Genomic DNA, 18010 nt, shown 5'->3' with positions numbered 1-18010 from the left:
TTGTAGTTGATCTGTTAAAGCGTGTGATTCAGTTGTTAATCTTAAAACACATTTTTAGATGATAATTTGAAGCTGTTAAAGGATTTAGTTACACTTGTAGTAAAGTAAAAAAGTAAACAAATTAATCTAACGACCCTGATGAAGGTGAAAAGCCAAAAATATGTTGGTCCAACTGGGGTATGGTAAATCACAATTAATGATAACAAAATGACAAACAAATGTTTAAAGGTTATTTAAACATAATACAAATATTGAAATAAGGTGAAATGGTAGTCTTAATACTCGAAGTTATCAGCCTAAACGTTTGAATTCATCATTTTTACATCAGTTCAGTTTTATTTTGTCAGCCGCATCCTTTCCTCCCACACGCCCCTCCCCTCTCCGTTAGTAGTACTGTCGCTCTCTGATGACGTGTCGGTGTTTTTACCATGGCGGCTATCTTCTAATTGATAGGAAAATGTGTGTTTTGTAGCTGCAAGAACGCTCGTAGTTTCTCATAAAAATTCACAACATATTCCTTTCAGAATGAATAACAGAACGTCTTATTTTTATGACCCAGACGTGGGCAACTTTCATTATGGTGAGTGTGGTTATGGTAACGAGCGGGCCTACAAAGGGAAACGGTGCTAAAGCAAGCTAGCCTTATGCTAATAACTTCAGGGCTGTGTTTTTACATTTAAATTGAAGCGTTTCAAGCGTCGTATGTGCATTTAGAGGTCTGTTGTGTAGGTTCTTTAAACGTAGCTCAATTTCTCATGTATTGCTACGTTTCTTATATAGCAAATGGTTTACTAAACAGCTCAGTATGTAGTAACTGCATAGTAGCTTACAATAAGGGTAAACGTATTGAAGTAAACAATGTGCCTGTAATGCTCATGGGAGTATGCCCACATATGATATACACCTGTTGTTGATTATCTTAAAAGAGCGAGAGAATATGGTTTGTATAACTGCAACTGTTTTGGTTAAGCTATTCATTTAATTTATTTACAGGTATTATACATTTAGAGATTTAAAGATTGTTTTTGTTCAGAATAATCTAAATGTGGTTTATGGAAATACCACAACTACTAAATATAGTCTTTTTTTAAGGGAAACAATTCATCAAGGTCTCTAATCGAATATATAAGAATGAAAAATGTAAATAATTTATGTTGACAAGTTGAGATGCATTACACAAATATATATGATTTCCTAAAGTCTTGTCACATGTTTTTAAAAACAACAACAATATAGCTGTTGATTGTAGTGATGGGAGAAGTTTGTTCCAAAGAGATGCTCCTCTGTATTTTGACTGTTGTCAAAGGGAAGTCCCAATAGTAAAAATAAGTTGCAATAATGGTAAAAATACAAGGATAATACAAAATAAGTATTTTTAAGAACCAATTTAGCATTCAAAAATAATACTAAACACAAGTATTTACACCAAATTTAAATATACAAAGCAAAAAAACAAAAATACTTAGGACAATGAGTTTATGACAATAGATGGCAAACTACATTGAATTATATTTGAAAGTGGAAGGCTGTGCAGACATGTGTGCATACATGTGCAAAAGGCAGTCAGAGTTGAGCATGAACATGCACACGCCAAGGTATTAAGATGTTCCCATGATGTGCATTAATGTAATGCATAATGTTTGTAAAAAGTCAGTGTCAGTGGAGGGGCCGGGCCTTGTTGATGAGGCCGGTATCAGAGGGGAAGAAACTGTTCAGGCGGCGAGAGGTTTTGGTCCTGATGGAGCGCAGCCTCCTGCCAGAGGGGAGGGGATAAAAGTCCTTTGAGTGTCTTGTTACAAAATATCATAGTTTTCAACGTTACGTGTTGTTGTGAAATTCAGCTGACCTTTAATATAAGACAAAACGATGAATGTATCCTATGAATATGTGTTCTGTAATGTTTGATCTGCCTCTCCCCCCCAGGTGCCGGCCACCCCATGAAGCCCCACCGTCTGTCTCTGACTCACAGTCTGGTGTTGCACTATGGACTCTACAAGAAAATGATGGTGAGCAGAGATGCTGTTATACTTTCACACCCTGCTGAGGCTCAATTAACATCTGCTCACTATCCATTCACAATAAAAAAATCTAAAATCGGACTATATTTAATCCGTTTTATATGTTTTTATTAGGTGTTCAAGCCATACAAAGCGTCTCAGCACGACATGTGTCGGTTCCACTCTGAAGACTACATAGACTTCCTGCAGAAGGTCAGCCCCAACAACATGCAGGGCTTCACCAAGAGCCTCAACACTTTCAACGTGGGAGACGACTGGTGAGTGTTACTCCTTATTTATAAAGATCGCTATCCACAGTCATCACATATTAGGTTATGTTTGTCTCATTTTCTTTCAACAAGGAAAATGTAATATATCAAAATGTTCAACTATGTATTTCTTAGTTCCCACTCTTCAGATATATTAGGGCTCTGATGTCTGATTCTCCGCCTAATAGCCACAGTGACTAAGTTATTATACCATTAATGAAATATTTGGTGCCCATGTGTTTTCGTTTCAGTCCTGTGTTTCCAGGTCTTTTTGAGTTTTGCTCAAGATACACAGGAGCCTCCTTACAGGGGGCCACACAGCTCAACCACAAGGTAAGGGGGGGGGGGGGGGGGGTGGCTGAACTCTGAACTATGGGAGGATGCAATCTAAGGGGTCTGTTTCACCTGCCAAACTCACACTTGAACTGTTGCCCATTGTCGAGGACGTTTTACGTCATTAAACCGAACACGTAAACACTCCTCTAAGTTTGTTTTTCCCCCTGTTCTGTTTGAAAGCAAGTATCTGCGCTCTTGCAAACTGTTAAATCAAAAGCTTCAACTTGTACAATTTTGAATCTGTAGTTTTGAATATGTATCTTAAAGGTGGGGTAGGTAAGTTTGAGAAACCGGCTCGAGACACATTTTTTGTTATATTCCATGGAATGCTCTTAACATCCCGATGGCAATGAATATTTTAAGTGCTTTGACAATAAATCCATAAAAAAATGTCATCTGTGGAAGCTGTAACTTATCTCGTGCCCTCATTGGTCATGTAAGGTATTGGCTCTGTAAGGAAGAGGCAGATTTTTTCCGGCTGTGTATTTTCAAATTCTAGCGCACTCGAGCTGGTTTCTCCAAAATTACCTACCCCACCTTTAAGTTGGCGTGACGTTGAAGCAGCGACCCTGCTGTAGTTCGTTTATAGCATAACGTTAGCATTTTGCTTCTGGCGACTAGATTTGAAAATGATAAAAGTAGGGTAGACATGTGGATATTTTCCGGCTGAACAAAACGTGATCCGTCTCTTAAATGTGTGTCGACCACAGACCTTATTTCCAGCTATTTTCCAAAATCCTATGGAGAAATTCCATTGTGTTTTTGTTGAAAGAACCGGAAGGAATTTACTTCCTGGTTTTAGGACGCGTCACTGTGGCACTCTATACAGGGGAGCTGAATGTCTGAATCCACATAGCATTGCTTGGTTTCTCCCCATAAATCATAATATATATATATATAGCCTATTTTGTTGAAAACAGCAGCCTATTGATACAAATGTTTTCCTGATAATACTATACAATCATTGTCCTTAGTGTGCTAGGATGAATCACCATGTAGAATAAGTTGCACTTTCCATATTTGCTTCCAAACCAATGTGTTTATTGGATAGGACTTTGTAACTGTGTTCCAAAAATACCATATCAATCAAGTTTATTTCAATTGTTATCATGTGTGGGACCACTTTTGCTCCATCTGGTCGATATCTTCAACAAGGCTTTATTACATGATCGATAATAACATGTCTTAATCATGGCACTTGCACTACCGTAGCACTATCATTGCACTGAAAACATGTTCACAGAATCATTACAGAAAGGCTCGTGGAAACAACTATCTCATTTTGTTAGATGTTGTGTCTTTCTGTCCTCGGATAGCTACAATGGGGGGATGGTATTATGGCCAACAGTTCGATTTACACCCACAAAAAGCAAGCAGGCTAAGAAACAATGTCCTGAATGATATTGTCTCTGCACTCTGTTCAGTACTATGGACAGCGCTATCAGCAACTCAGCCAGTCATTGTGTTGTTTTTGCTATCTCTTTAGATGCATAAAGCTTGAACAGAGGGGGATAAACAGGCAAGACTTGACCTATCAGATTCACCGATGTACATTCTTAGTCTGGGAGACCCCTTGCAAACACATGGTGGAAATCAGGGCTCTATGCAGTGTAAGCCCTGTCACATGCATCACAGCCACTGATTTAGTAGTTGTTATTATTTCAGCCACGTTAACTTCCTGTCCTCCTGCTGATGAGTAGAGATGTGTGTAGCAGATGATCCCACCTGAACAGCATTACACTTGTTAGTTCAACTGAAACAGCCCTGAAGGTGGACTGGTTACAGAGTCCTTGGGATTTTGTTAACGTCTATTGATAGTATCTCTTTTTTTCCAGATCTGCGACATTGCTATCAACTGGGCTGGAGGGTTGCATCATGCCAAGAAATTTGAGGTCAGAACGAAGTGCTGTATATTGGCCTCAATCTTTTCTGCTTAACTCATTTCATGGAGCTGTGAATGGTTGAAGGACTAAACATATTTTTCTGTGTTTGCAGGCGTCTGGGTTTTGTTACGTAAATGACATCGTCATCAGTATACTGGAGCTTCTCAAGTAAGAGGGTTCTCCTCTGAAGAACATTTACCAAGCGTTTGCTGTCTCTCTCTTTATAACCTGTGTGTCTGTGTGTTCCAGATACCACCCGAGGGTTCTGTACATCGACATAGACATTCACCATGGTGACGGCGTACAGGAAGCCTTTTACCTGACCGACCGCGTCATGACTGTGTCCTTCCACAAATACGGGAACTACTTCTTTCCAGGAACAGGTGCGAGCTGCTTTATTTATAACAATAATATTGATTTATTTTGCTCCTTTCTCAGATTGTTATGACTATTTGTAATGTCAGAGAGATATTTGTTTTCCTTTCTCTGGAGTTTTCATCTCTAATCCTTGAATTTGAATCAGAATATTTCCTCCCTTCCCTGGTCTGTAATTATTTTATAATTATTAAACTCCATTTAGCAAGTTGTTTATGTTTCAAGTACAGCCTTGACATTTCTGTACAGAAGTGCATTCATCTGCATACCAGTTTGACTTTGGTTTATAACACCTACAAAGACAAATACCAGGTTCATTTGTTCATTCCATTTTCATTTTTCATTTTTATATTTGTTAGCAAATTATAAAAAAACGAGTAAACAGGGAAATATGTGTGCATCTTTCATTATAACGAGAAAATCTGCTTTAATACTGTGCATTGTCTTTGTTTGTTCTCTGTACACGTGTGTATTCATACAGTGTCTTGGTGTGTTTGCAGGTGACATGTACGAGGTGGGAGCAGAGAGCGGCCGCTACTACTGCCTCAACGTTCCCCTCAGAGACGGCATCGACGACCAGAGTGAGCTCACTTCCTGTTTCAAGTTTTATTATTGAAATGTCTAACCTATTGTGTAAAAGAACACATAATATTCATACTGCTTTTGTGTGTGTCTGTCTGTCTCTCTCTTTCTCTCTCTTTCTCTCTCTCTCTCTCTCTCTCTCTCTCTCTCTCTCTCTCTCTCTCTCTCTCTCTCAGGCTACAGGCAGCTGTTCCAGCCGGTCATTAAACAGGTGGTGGACTTCTATCAGCCGACCTGCATCGTCCTGCAGGTCAGTGTGGGACTCTGAGGCTCTTAGCTAATAGTTTGGTCTGTGTGTGAGAAAGTTTTAGATGGTTCAGTGTGATCAGAGCCAGATAAAGTAAACATCTCCCATCATCAGATTGTAAATCTGCGTGTTCTTCTCCTTCAGTGTGGAGCAGATTCTCTGGGCTGCGACAGACTCGGCTGCTTCAACCTCAGTATACGAGGACACGGGTGAGACTGACTTATTTGTCATCATCAATGTCTCTTTGGGAAACACTGTCAAGCAACTTCTCGTGTATACCTTTGGGGTGATTGGGAGCAAAAAGTCTAATTCAACAAGGTGAAATGTAAATCAGAATACTTAATATGTCCCAGGGGGAAATAAGGTTTGTGATGGCAGCTCCCTCCATTTTAGAGATGAATTAGAATAAAAAAGAAAAATAGAATGAAATACACATTTTAACATCTCGAAAATGTGCAATGAGAAATTAAACAGAAAAAGTCCAATTCTGTGGCTAGATTTAGAAATGAGTAAATTGTTGATGAGGTCTATTTGAGGAAATATATAATGGAGGTGGACATTCACTCTGGCCCAGGCCGTACAGCAGTTGTTCATGAATCAGAAAGTAGCTGCTTTGATCCATGCGCACTGAATTCTACATGTTGAAATGTCCATGGGCAACATACTGAACCTGCTAAATGATAACAAAAAAACAACCACTCATTTAATCCAATGAATCACTTTATTCTAATTGAGGATTTGGTTCAAAGAACAGACTTTTATGATAATGTCATTAAATATAGCGACAGGAATTCAAAGCCTCATTCGAAAACCTTAGTTGAATATATTAATGTAAAAGCAAAGCACATGGAACATATGGCACCGCTCTACAATAAGTGTTGTCCTGAGCTGCAGTGTTGGAATCTGTCATTATAATGTATTGTGTAAAAGAAAACAAATATATATTTTCCCTTTTTTTGTTATAAGAGCAGAAATTCTACTGCACTTTTGTCTGTGTGGGGATCCAGTAGGAAAACTAACTGTTGTCCCTGTAACCGCTGTCTTCCAGAGAGTGTGTGGAGTTCGTAAAGAGCTTCAGGATCCCTCTGCTGGTCCTGGGAGGGGGGGGGTACACGGTCAGGAACGTGGCTCGCTGCTGGTGAGTTTGGTTCTCTGCACATAACGTCATGTTAAGGAGATTCTGAGTTGATTGAGAATAGCAGATCTGCCCCTAACAAGAATCTGCTTTGCTCTGCTGTAGGACCTTTGAGACGTCTCTGTTATTGGACGAACCCATCAGTGATGAGCTGCCTTATAGCGGTGAGTGCTTCTTAGATGCACCAAATATCAACCGCTCATTTCATCATTATGATCTAACCCTTTATCCAAAATGGCTTAGTTTCAGAGTCCTATTATGTTTTTGTGGCGTTGATATCAAAATGTAGCATTTCCAACCTTTGGCGCCATCTTTTGGAAGAGGAGTTATCTGATATTTTAAACCTACGTCTCAGTGCATGCTTTTTGAAGGAGGAAGAATTGAACAGCAATGCTTTCTCACAGAGACAGACAATAATCTATGTTATATCTTCTCTGGATTCTCCTCCTCCTCCTCCTCCTCCTCCTCCTCCTCCTCCTCCTCCTCTTGTTCCTGCAGAATATTTTGAGTACTTTGCTCCAGATTTCACGCTGCATCCAGATGTCAGCACCAGGATAGAGAACCAGAACTCCAGACAGGTGAGAAATTGTCCAATTATAACGATATATAATAAGGCATTGTTAAAACACTTTAAAGGGAGAACTCACTTTGTCGTAAGTGTGCTTATCTGAGGTTCCTTCCATGATAAGTAGATAATGGTGCAAACAAATGAAGTCTGGAGAAACAAACGGGAGTACCAGCAGGAAGCTCAGATGGAGGGTAGTAGCAAATCATATTTAAAACACCCCAAACAAATCCATATCTGTTTGAGTATACACTGTATTTACAATATGTGTACTGCTTTATTATGCTGTGGACAGCCCTTTCTGAGGAAGCCGTTATTTAGGCTCTCTTTAAAGCCTCCGGACTCCATAGACAGAAACCATGTTACAGTCTCCTCCTAAGCACATAATGAAAAGAGTCTTTTCTTTTTGTCTCAGTATCTGGAGCAGATCCGTCAGACGGTGTTTGAGAACCTGAAGATGTTGAACCACGCTCCCAGCGTCCAGATCCACGACGTGCCCTCCGACATACTAAGCTACGAGCGCACCGACGAGCCCGACCCCGACGAGAGGGGGGGGGAGGAACCCTACACCAGGTACACCTGGAGGGGCTGAGGGAGGGGGCTATAACATTATAATAACTTTTTATCACATACTACACAATTTATATCTTTGTGTTTTTTGATAGCATAATATACAACGACTTTTTATGATTTCTTTTTTTTTTCTTACCTTTTTATGAAATACGTAAGTATGACTTTTTTTTAACAGCATTCTATATATTACTTTTTTTCATAACAAATGATACATTTTTGACATATTTAGTATGACTTGTTTATTGCATACTATACTATGTTTAAAATATTTTGTTAATAGCATGCTATATTATGAGTTTTTTATGACTTTTATTTTCATACTATACTATGACCTAATTGCATACTTATTTTAACTGCATCACTGTTTTCATAAATAATAATATACTGACTGTCAATCATGCGTCTCCATCAGACCCGAGGCAGCCAATGAGTTCTACGACGGTGACCACGACAACGACAAAGAGAGCGACGTAGAGATTTGACTTGAGGATGAAAGGGGCGGAGCTTTCCCTGCAGCATTCTGTTGCATCACACCAAACATCACATCATGACCGCAGCTTTTACAGAAACTACATTTCTGGAAGGACTGAAAAGACTCGAGCTCTGTTCCTGCTTTCTTTTAGAAGGTCCTCTTTTTAAAAGTCCTCAATCAGCCGCCATCTTGGTCCTTTACACCACCGACACTCATCAGAACAGCCAACCTACAGACAGCAGTATTCACATTTCTTGTTGGAGCCATCCCTTTCCGTTACAACAGGAAGAGCCCAGATCACATACTCTTTAATAATCCTGGCCATATCCATATGATATTACTTCTTTGAAGCATCGTCCACTGGTATTCAAAACGTATATTTTAGATTTTGATTATAGACTTTTTCTCACTTGTTGTCTTGTTCATGTTGTAAGGAAATGTTTTTGACTTTTGAAGGAAGGAAATCTCATCTGAAAGTTATTTAATCAACGGAGTTACATTTGTAAACAGCAGATGTCACATCAAAAGGCAATGTTTTTATCATCCGAAATGTCAAGCAGGTGCTGTGTGACAGAATTCAGTGTAACATGTGAAGGCACTCTTTCAAGAAAACAAACACCAGGTGTCATTGGAAAAGATGTGAGGAGTTGTTTCAATTGCAAGGAACTGTCCAAGTGCCTGCCACGATACATTAGCCTCGTTTAAACTGACTACATCTTTAGAAGACTTATTATTTTACAGCCACTATGTCAGAATGTTTTTCTACAATCCTACAATTATTCACGTGCCTTACAGTTCAGTGAAGTCACACATTGGTTTAGAGCTGGGCACTTCCCTTTTTACTTTATTTGGACTGGAACATCGATCAATGAGGCAACTAGATGCTTTTCCTATTTACATTCCTTTCTCTTTACTCCTGGATACTCTGCCCATTACTGTATATATACATGAATAAACATATGAACTGTGAGTGTGTTCATATTGTAGAAAATGACACCTATGGCAATTGTTGTTTAGGTTGTTAAACATTTTTGTAAAGAATTAAGTTGAAATACGTTCTATTATCTGCCACCTCACGACCTCTTTTAGCCAGAAACAGTTTCATGTGATTTTTTGATATTGTCTACTTTTGTTTTTAATAAAAATTCTACAAATTGAAAATATTTGAAAATGGAAAACATTGAATCCAAAGCATCAGCTACATGATATGTAATGTGTGTGATCTGAAGTCCTTTGAAGGTGGGTCTTTATCAGCAGGATTTGAAAATGGCCACATATACTATGCTATTTTTTTCAGATATTTCCACATACTACACCATATTTACTTCAAATATTTGAACATATCATACTTTGTTTTTTTTCAGTTTTCAATACACTTTACTTTCAAAAATGTTATTCATGTGTTCAACATGCTTGACTACCGTATACCGTACATGTTGAATTTAGAAATGAACAACAAGATATAAAGCAAGGTATTATATACACATAAGCATGTGACGGATGGAATATTAAATATTGAACAGATTATATTGTATAATGTGGTTATCCCAAGAGAAACTATGTAGCAGAGAGTTCTCTTCCAGACAGAGGTGATTTATTGTACAGAGTTATTGCAGTGGGCAGGAATGTTTTCCTGCATCGCTCCTTGTGACAGCGGAGCTGCAGCAGTCTGTTGGAGAAGGAGCTCCGTTGACTGTCCAGCTGCAGGTGGAGAGGATGGGTGGGGTTATCCATGATGGACAACAGCCTGTTCAGTGTCTTCCTCTCCACCACAGCTTCAAAGGGGTCCAGCTTGATGCCGATGACAGACCCAGCTTTCCTGATCAGTGTATTGATTCTGCTGGTGTCACCGGCTCTGATGCTGCACATACTGCACATGTCATTTTTTTGCATATTTTCGACATTCTTCTTTTCTGATATTGTTGACATAGTATACTATGTATTTTCTCTGATATTTTCTACATACTATACTGTCGTTTTTTCCTGATATTTTCGACATACTATGTCTTTTTTTCTGATATTTTCCAGATTCTTTTTGACATACTATTTATTTTGTTCTGATATTTTTGACATATTCATACCCTGTCGTTTTTTTCTGATATTTTCGTCATACACTTTACATGTACTATGATAGTAGTATCAATTTGACCTCATTAAACCACTATTATGAATTCATTATAAATAGTTAGTTCACTTCAATTAAATAACTATTATGAACTTATAAAATAACATTGGTTAAACTCAATGAAAATAACTATTAGAATATGAATTAAAAAAGATAGATCAACTCAATCTAAATAACTTATGAACTTATATAAATAAGTTGGTTCAACTAAATAAAATAACTATTATAAAATGAATACAAAATAGTTAGTTCAACTCAATCAAATAACTATTATGAATTATATATCATCACCATGAGTAAAATTAAAGCAGGTTTTCATCTACAGGATGTGGACACGTCCACAAGATGGCCACTTGTCATTAATAATGAAAGTTACTATTAGTTGTTGAACCCTATTCTCTCAGAACACTTAGTCAAAGGGCTGAACTATACAAAATAAAAATAAATAAACAACAGGTGGCCAAGGTCACATAAACTTTATTCCTCATTCATCCAGTGATATGTAGAACTTACACAACAATACACACTACTACCTGCAGTTTCAAATCTCACAGAACTATTCTTCTTTAAGCAAATCCAATGTTCAACCCTGTTTGATACGTTGTAAAAATACTTTATAAGTATGCAGACAGATCAAGCTTCTTTATATGTAAGGCACCGGTCTGACATTTTGAGTTTGGCTGACATACTGATACCTACTGAACAGGATTATTGCATCGAAGGAGAAAAAAATACTGATATTCTCCTTTTGAGTGAAATGTAAAAACGTTCGCACTGCAGATGGGATCAAATGTAAACTTGATTAAGTTAGTTGCGAGTGTCTTTTTGAGTGCGGATCAGGTTTTATGTTCAGGCTGGGTATTAGCATGGCAGCCATGACACACCTCAGGCCAAGAGAGGGGGCAACACTGATAACTAATAACCTTCAAATAAATAGCTGAATTCACACTGTATATCGTTAAACAACTTTTAAAACACATTAGACCGCATTTATACCTCAGCAGAGCTCTCGGATCTCCTCTCATTAATGGAGCTTTACGGACGCACATCCTCAGAAGCCGTGATTCAGGGACTTGGAAGGCTCGAATACAAAATCGAGGCACAAGCTGACAGTTGTCAAGATTAAAGTGCAGTCTGCAGCACGTTATCCAGGTCTATTAATACAGCCATGACCTGAAAGCACCATGGGCTGAGAGCATGACAGACAGCAGAGAGGCTTAGAGGCATGTATCAAACATCAGGTCTGCAGAGAAAGGACAGGCACACTGGGAGAAACAGCAGCAGGTGGGCAGCAGGAGGTGGGCTTATTTTAACGCAGAAGGCAAAACACTATGGAAACATTTCAATCAAAGTAGCTACCAACTGCTCCTTTTGGTTAGAGTTGTGGTTTTGAAGGCACATTTTGTACCATAATATATCACTATTTAGTACATAGATTTTCACTGTAATTTTGCCTTAATCTTAAAAGATTGGCAAACATCCTACCTCATTTTTCCAAGAAATGTAGAGTGAACCTGTAGAGTTTATCAGTCAAAATGGCCACGCAGTGTTTTTGTGTCCTGGTCTGCTGCACTGCTGTAAATCTGAACCAAAGCTTACTTAGTAAAACCTTTGCCAGGCCCAGTCTTGACACTGTGTGATGTTATGTGAGGATGTGATAGGGTTGTGTGAGGCTCTACAGCTCTTCACTCTCGTACAGAGGGGCAGTGTGCTGGGTGGGGGTCTCCACGGTCAGAGAGGGCACGTGTTTTAGCGAGGACAGCAGCTTCAGCGTCTTGGAGCCAGGGGGCGCTGTCTTCGGGGCTGTGCGAGCTGAGGGGGAGGGGGCACACAAAAAGGGGAGGGATGAATTCAATGAGACATGAAATCTGTTGTTGACAAACACAAGGCAGAGAAGTGACTGTAATTACTACCAGGACTGCAGTATTGTCTGTAATTTAAATGTAAAACAATGGCATCAATACAACATGTCATATGTCATAGGATTGTACGTTGTTAAAGAATGAAAGTCCTTATATTCATAGTATAGTCAGAATATCATAAAAATTTCAACACAAATATTTAAAAGTCATACTATAGTAACTCATATAAAAAAAAGTATAAAAAGTGATTCAAGTCATCAAAAATATATTTATATCCAACGAAAAATTTACTAGTATGTCGAAGAAAGATGAAATAGTTAAGAATTGCATTCCACTTAAGCTTATAAATGAGTGTAAAGAACCTCCTTCTTTTAAAACAAGGTAAAAAAAAAAGGCCAGGTAGGTAGAGAAAACATCTTAAAGGTGACCTATCATGCTATATTTGAACAATATATTGTAGGGCCATACCTATATAAAGTATATAAATATAGTTTTTCAAAATACCAAACAGATCCTGCATTTGAGCCATGCCTCATTTTGCTCTATTTGCTCTTTCCAGCCCTGTTTTTGCAGGGGGCTGATTCTGTGATGTAGCTTTAGTGCAAATGAGCTGCAGCTGACCACGCCCCCCTGCAGGAGAGTGCTTTGAGATCAGCTGCTGGGCTGTCAGAAGAGGGGGAGGAAAAGAGATTTCCGTCCTCCGTGTTTTCTTCTTATATGATTGTATAGAGTCATTATTCATTTGTTTTAAAGCTCAATAAATAACAAAGAAGACCTTTGACAGGCACTTTTTTTATTTTGTCCTGAAGATTTAAACTTTAACGGACATGTTGGACTGAAACTCTGCCTCGTTCCTTGGAAGAGGCGTGGGTGTTTGTCATCTGCTGGTGGCAAACCGGAGACAATTACAGTGCTTGCCTCGACGGGGAGGGATTGCAATGAATAACAGCAGCAGGAGCAAACGCTTGCCTCAGGGAGGGAGAAAAAGAGCCACAGCGGAGAATAAACAGAAGGGCAACCATGGCCACCATGCACGGGAAGTCTTCTTCGCTGCTTTTGTGGCAGACATGTGTACTACAGCATCTCCAGCGCTTTCGAGCGGCAATGGCCGGCCGTGGCCCAACCCCACATTCCCCTGATAGGTGGAGAGTTGGCCATATAGGCGGAGCTCCTCGTTCCTGACGTCAGAGAATTTTCAAATGTGTCTTGTGACCAGTGGCGAGCTGTCAGCCCTCTATGAGGGCCTAAGATATTCTACAAAATAATATTTAAAAACATTACACAAAATAATATTTCTTTTAAAATATTCTTTTTAATATATTTTTTTAGTTATATTTTTCATTAGTTTTACCAAAATAACTTGATTTAATTGTATTTAAAATAACATTTCCAAAGAAATAAATCCTTCGAATCTGCCTATTCAGTTTTATGTTGGAATGTGAAGGGTGAAATGAAAGAAGCTCGTCTCTGCGAGTTACTGTGAAGAGAGGAGCTGTTGGACGTCCAGACGGTCCAGCTATGAATTCACAGAGGGCCCAGCTATAGAGTGGCAAAGTCACGCCCACTTACTTCCGCATCATGGGACCTTATTCCGAAAAAATAATACATTGAAGTCAATGGAGAGAGAAAACGTATCTTTTGATCCCGTTTGAATTGTGCCATGAATTACACATATGTTGTTTGTCAATCTTAAAAAATAATTTCCATGTCAAAAAATTCAAAGTTTTTCTTAAAACTGTTGAAATATAAGACTATGAAAAATACGCAACTAGAAAGACTACAAATCTCAGAGTCGCGTAAATGCCGTCATAACTGATGTATTCCCTCCAGATAGCTAAAAATACATTTACTTACTGTACTTACTTAAACAAGATGCCTGTGTGCTTTGTACCAGGTTGTTATCATAACAGTAATAGTACCTCTTGCTCGTTCTCGAGAAGAGCAACTAAAACAAAACATGAGAGTGTACCTTGTTAGCTAATGTTAGCTAGCTGACATTAACGTTACACATTACACTCGTGTTACTCACCGAAACCTTGTAAAGCTGGTCCCGCATGCTGGCTCTTATGGAACCGACTAACTCCCCTTTTTCGTATGTACAGCTCTCAACATGCCCAGACTTGTAGTGATTTTCACCTCTTTTAATACTTTTCGCCTCATTCTGAGAGAAAGAGGTGAAATGTACCAACGTGACGGCCATCTTGGTGTTGGTGACGTATGCAAGAACTAAAAACTAGAAGTAAATAATTGTATTATATGTAGAAAAAACGTTTTTACGTGAAACTTCCTCATTCAGAGATTTTTAAAGACTATATATTTGAAAGGTCTGTTTTGAAGAAGAGGAGAGAACTGAAGATAATTTAGCTCTTGAAATGGATGACGAAGGTTTTTGACACCTGAGATCTGTGAAAGACCAGGGGTCGTCTGGACCACGTCAACACAGCGCAGGCAGGATGGCCACAAGATCTCCTTATCTCTAGAGAGATCCTCCTGTCTGCTTCCTGTGCCGACGTCAGGGTTTACTCCGGTTTCTTCCCGCAATACAACGATTTGTCAAATAAAAAGTTCAAGATAAAGATATACAAGTTATGTTCATTGAGTTTCGGCAGTCATTAAGTGTGAAAGTAAATCTGTTACTATGTGTCAGCCCTGACGACCCCACTGTTTTCTTTCTTTAAGCAATGTGGGAAATATCTGATATTGGTGAAAACCCTGGTGTAGAATGTCGTAAAACGTCATTATATACAAGACAAATGTGAGGACACATTAGGACACCTTAGACCTTTTCCCACCAAATTCTAACCATTTTACGCTCTTGTCCAAGCAGATGTCTGTATTCAATGTAAAGAAACTCCCTCCATGTGTAACTGACTGAGGTACAAACTGCTGGTGTCTCAAACAACAGCTCCAGATTAGAGTGGTGGAGGAAGTGGGTAAACATTCCTCTCATGCCTGCTGTCTGAAAATAACTCCTCTGCCCCCCCACCACAGCACAGGACAGCAGGACGAGGCTCAGAGACAGAGAGGGGACTTTCACTCACATGTAGAGACAATGTGTCCCTCAATGTTAAACCTTCTGCTGTGTCAGTGTCATGCAGTCTGGACCTGTGTGTATGGTGGTCAGCTAACAATCAGTTGTAGTATCAACTGTCATTAATTAACCCTTCATCAAGATTCAAAATGTCAAAAAAAAAGAAATCATATAACACACAAAATATAGACAGAACAAGGCACAGTAAGTATAATTACATAAAGAAACAGCTATGCAGATATTTGTTCCAATACCAACGATAACATACTTGTGAAATGTATGAAAAACTAATTAGAAAGCCTTTCATTATCATTCCACAGACATCAACTAAATACACAGTGAAGACAGGAAAACAAACACAAATAAATACAGATAAAATCTATTTGTGCGTGCTTGAGTACTAATTGCACTCGTAAGTATGTTAATATTTTCATAGAATATATGAAACTATTCCACTGGTATGAGTTTAAATGAGAACTAGTATGGGTGTATGTGTGACCTAGTTGTGTGTCACCTGTGCTAATACACCCACAGAATAAACTGACACTGTTTTCATTCATCTTGGGTATTGCTGCTTCTTCTACGAATGCTTGAGGAACATTCTATATATTTTGGAAGTGTAATGATTTTTCACAACCTTGTTTTTTATTGTGTTCGGTTTTAACAACAGAGAGATGTAAGCTGAAGTGCGACATTAGACCGTGTCATGGGTCGTTAAGGTTTTCTAAACCATTGCATTGCATTGTCAATGAATCCTGTTCCTCTAAAGTGTCTGAGTCCTGGTTCTGATCAAGTAGTCCATGTTCTGTGTGGTGCAGGGATGATGCATTGTTGTAGGCCATCCCGGAAGTTAGCATTGTATGGGCTCCCTCGACAAAAAGCAGTGGATTTTGAAATATTGCAGAAATAAGATCTGTGGTAAACAAACTTTCAGCAGGATAATCTCCACATATTAAGACAAATCTTTACATATTTGTAGCCTAAATTCAATCCCTAGAAGGAAATAGCTACTGTGATGCAATAAACAAACTACATGAGGGTCACATGACTTCACGTCACCACTGCTAAGCTAAAGGCAGCTCATGTTTTCAACGCCCTTTTTCATGACACATAGAAGCTTCAGACATTCCCCAGTGGGATATTCACTGACAAATTCTATGTCGTAGGACAAAAACATATACATTTCGTAAGCTTCTTTAAACCACAAACCTTATTTCGGGAAAAACCATTGACTTTGAGACAAGGGAACGGGAAGTGGTTAAATGTTAACTAATTTCCAACTTTAAGGACTTATTCCCTCACCACCCTACACAGTCCAGCGCATGTGTAAAAGAGGGTCAGGTAGTTTTCTTTACAGCCTTTGTCAGCTCCTCCACAGAGCAGATGGTGTGTTATGTGATCGAGGAGAAACCTAATATCTGTGTTGTAATTTTCTCTCTCTTATGCACTCCGCAGTATTATCGAGGAAAGCTTAACAGCTCGATTGCTTTAAACATTCATCGAGTTACAGCTCGATCACATAACGCAGCATTTGTGTGACGTGATGCAGGCAGCACAGCAGGATTCAGTGTAGCATAGAGCGCACAACATCCACCATCTGCTGTTTGGTTTTACAGCCCTGACTACTATGGTAACGCACGGGCTATCTCCTACAACAGACAGCTGAGATGGGCCTTTAGGAGCAAGTTTGCACAGAAAGAGGAACGCAGGGAGGACTTACTGCCGACGTCCAGCCTGGCGTTGCATGTGGACATGCCGGCTTCGTTGATGGCAGAGAGGGTGTACCAGCCGGCGTCAGACTTCATCAGCCTCTCTATCAACAAGCACTGCCGGCCTGACCCGTCCTCATACAGACTGGAGGAACAAAGACAGCCAATCAGATGTTTTTTTCTGTTATTAACACATGATGGCCAAAGCACCCTGTTGCAGGCTGAGCATTCAAAAGACACAAGCACAATTCAAAACAATTATAATAAAGTGTGTCCAGTCGGAATTCATCGCAGAATAAACTGTGCATTGGTGCAACCTTCTCTGACAAATATAGTTGTAACCTGATATTAAGAATCAGACCTTCACCCGGTGATACACCTCTTTATTCTGACAATATTGAACCTCATTGTGCATTTCATTTAAATTAGCCCAGCACATACAATGTGTTGGAGCGCTGGCCAATAGAAGTGCGATTGTTACATAGTGATGTCACTATGTAACATAAGTTAATAACGCAGTCCAATAGAGGTGTTTGAGGCAAGGGGGGGAGTGCGTGGGAGAGAAACTCCCTCTGGAGGGAACACAGGGATTTTAGCCTTTGCAGACCCTTTACACACTACAGGAAGGGAAAACCCCCCAAAAGCTAAATATGGCCCCTTTAAGGGTGTACTTCTTAATATTCTCTATTACGTTGGATGTAGAGGAGCTTGGGTGTAATGAAGCACTTTATCACACCCACCTCATTCTGTTTGGGTCGATCCGCAGCATGTCTTTATCTTTCTTCCAGTGGAGCTGTGGAGGGGGGAAGCATCCACTTTGCACTCTAACCTCACGGTGTCTCCCTCCAG

General features: G+C 39.3%; 2 protein-coding genes across 2 annotated transcripts in view; one reads left to right on the top strand and one right to left on the bottom strand.

The window, feature by feature from the left end:
* The first annotated feature begins 385 nt into the window (after positions 1-385).
* On the top strand, positions 386-9595 carry hdac3 (histone deacetylase 3). The gene is made up of 15 exons (XM_079670824.1): positions 386-580; positions 1924-2006; positions 2133-2275; positions 2518-2599; positions 4438-4494; positions 4598-4653; positions 4735-4868; positions 5361-5441; positions 5619-5692; positions 5834-5898; positions 6738-6827; positions 6930-6988; positions 7323-7402; positions 7805-7962; positions 8375-9595. Exons 1-15 carry the CDS (start codon positions 526-528, stop codon positions 8442-8444), a joined length of 1287 nt encoding a protein of 428 aa, XP_079526950.1. The 5' UTR covers positions 386-525; the 3' UTR covers positions 8445-9595.
* Positions 9596-11020: 1425 nt separating this feature from the next.
* LOC307033006 (uncharacterized protein) overlaps positions 11021-18010 on the bottom strand; it is a 39662-nt gene continuing 32672 nt past the window's right edge. Inside the window, 4 exon segments of the mRNA XM_079671277.1 lie at positions 11021-12371; positions 17173-17306; positions 17902-17968; positions 17971-18004. Coding sequence (XP_079527403.1) covers positions 12235-12371; positions 17173-17306; positions 17902-17968; positions 17971-18004 — 372 coding nt within the window. The 3' untranslated portion in view covers positions 11021-12234.

The sequence above is a fragment of the Notothenia rossii genome, assembly GCF_949606895.1.
Source record: "Notothenia rossii genome assembly, chromosome: 3".
In the NCBI taxonomy this organism is placed as follows: domain Eukaryota; kingdom Metazoa; phylum Chordata; class Actinopteri; order Perciformes; family Nototheniidae; genus Notothenia; species Notothenia rossii.
Note: the sequence above shows the minus strand (reverse complement) of the source record. Positions and strands in the feature narration are given on the sequence as shown.

Coding starts and splice junctions, on each gene's coding strand:
- hdac3 (XM_079670824.1), top strand. CDS start 526: ATGAATAACAGAACGTCTTATTTTTATGACCCAGACGTGGGCAACTTT. Junction 4,869..5,360: donor CTACTTCTTTCCAGGAACAG/GTGCGAGCTGCT, acceptor GTGTGTTTGCAG/GTGACATGTACGAGGTGGGA. Junction 7,403..7,804: donor AGAACCAGAACTCCAGACAG/GTGAGAAATTGT, acceptor TTTTTGTCTCAG/TATCTGGAGCAGATCCGTCA.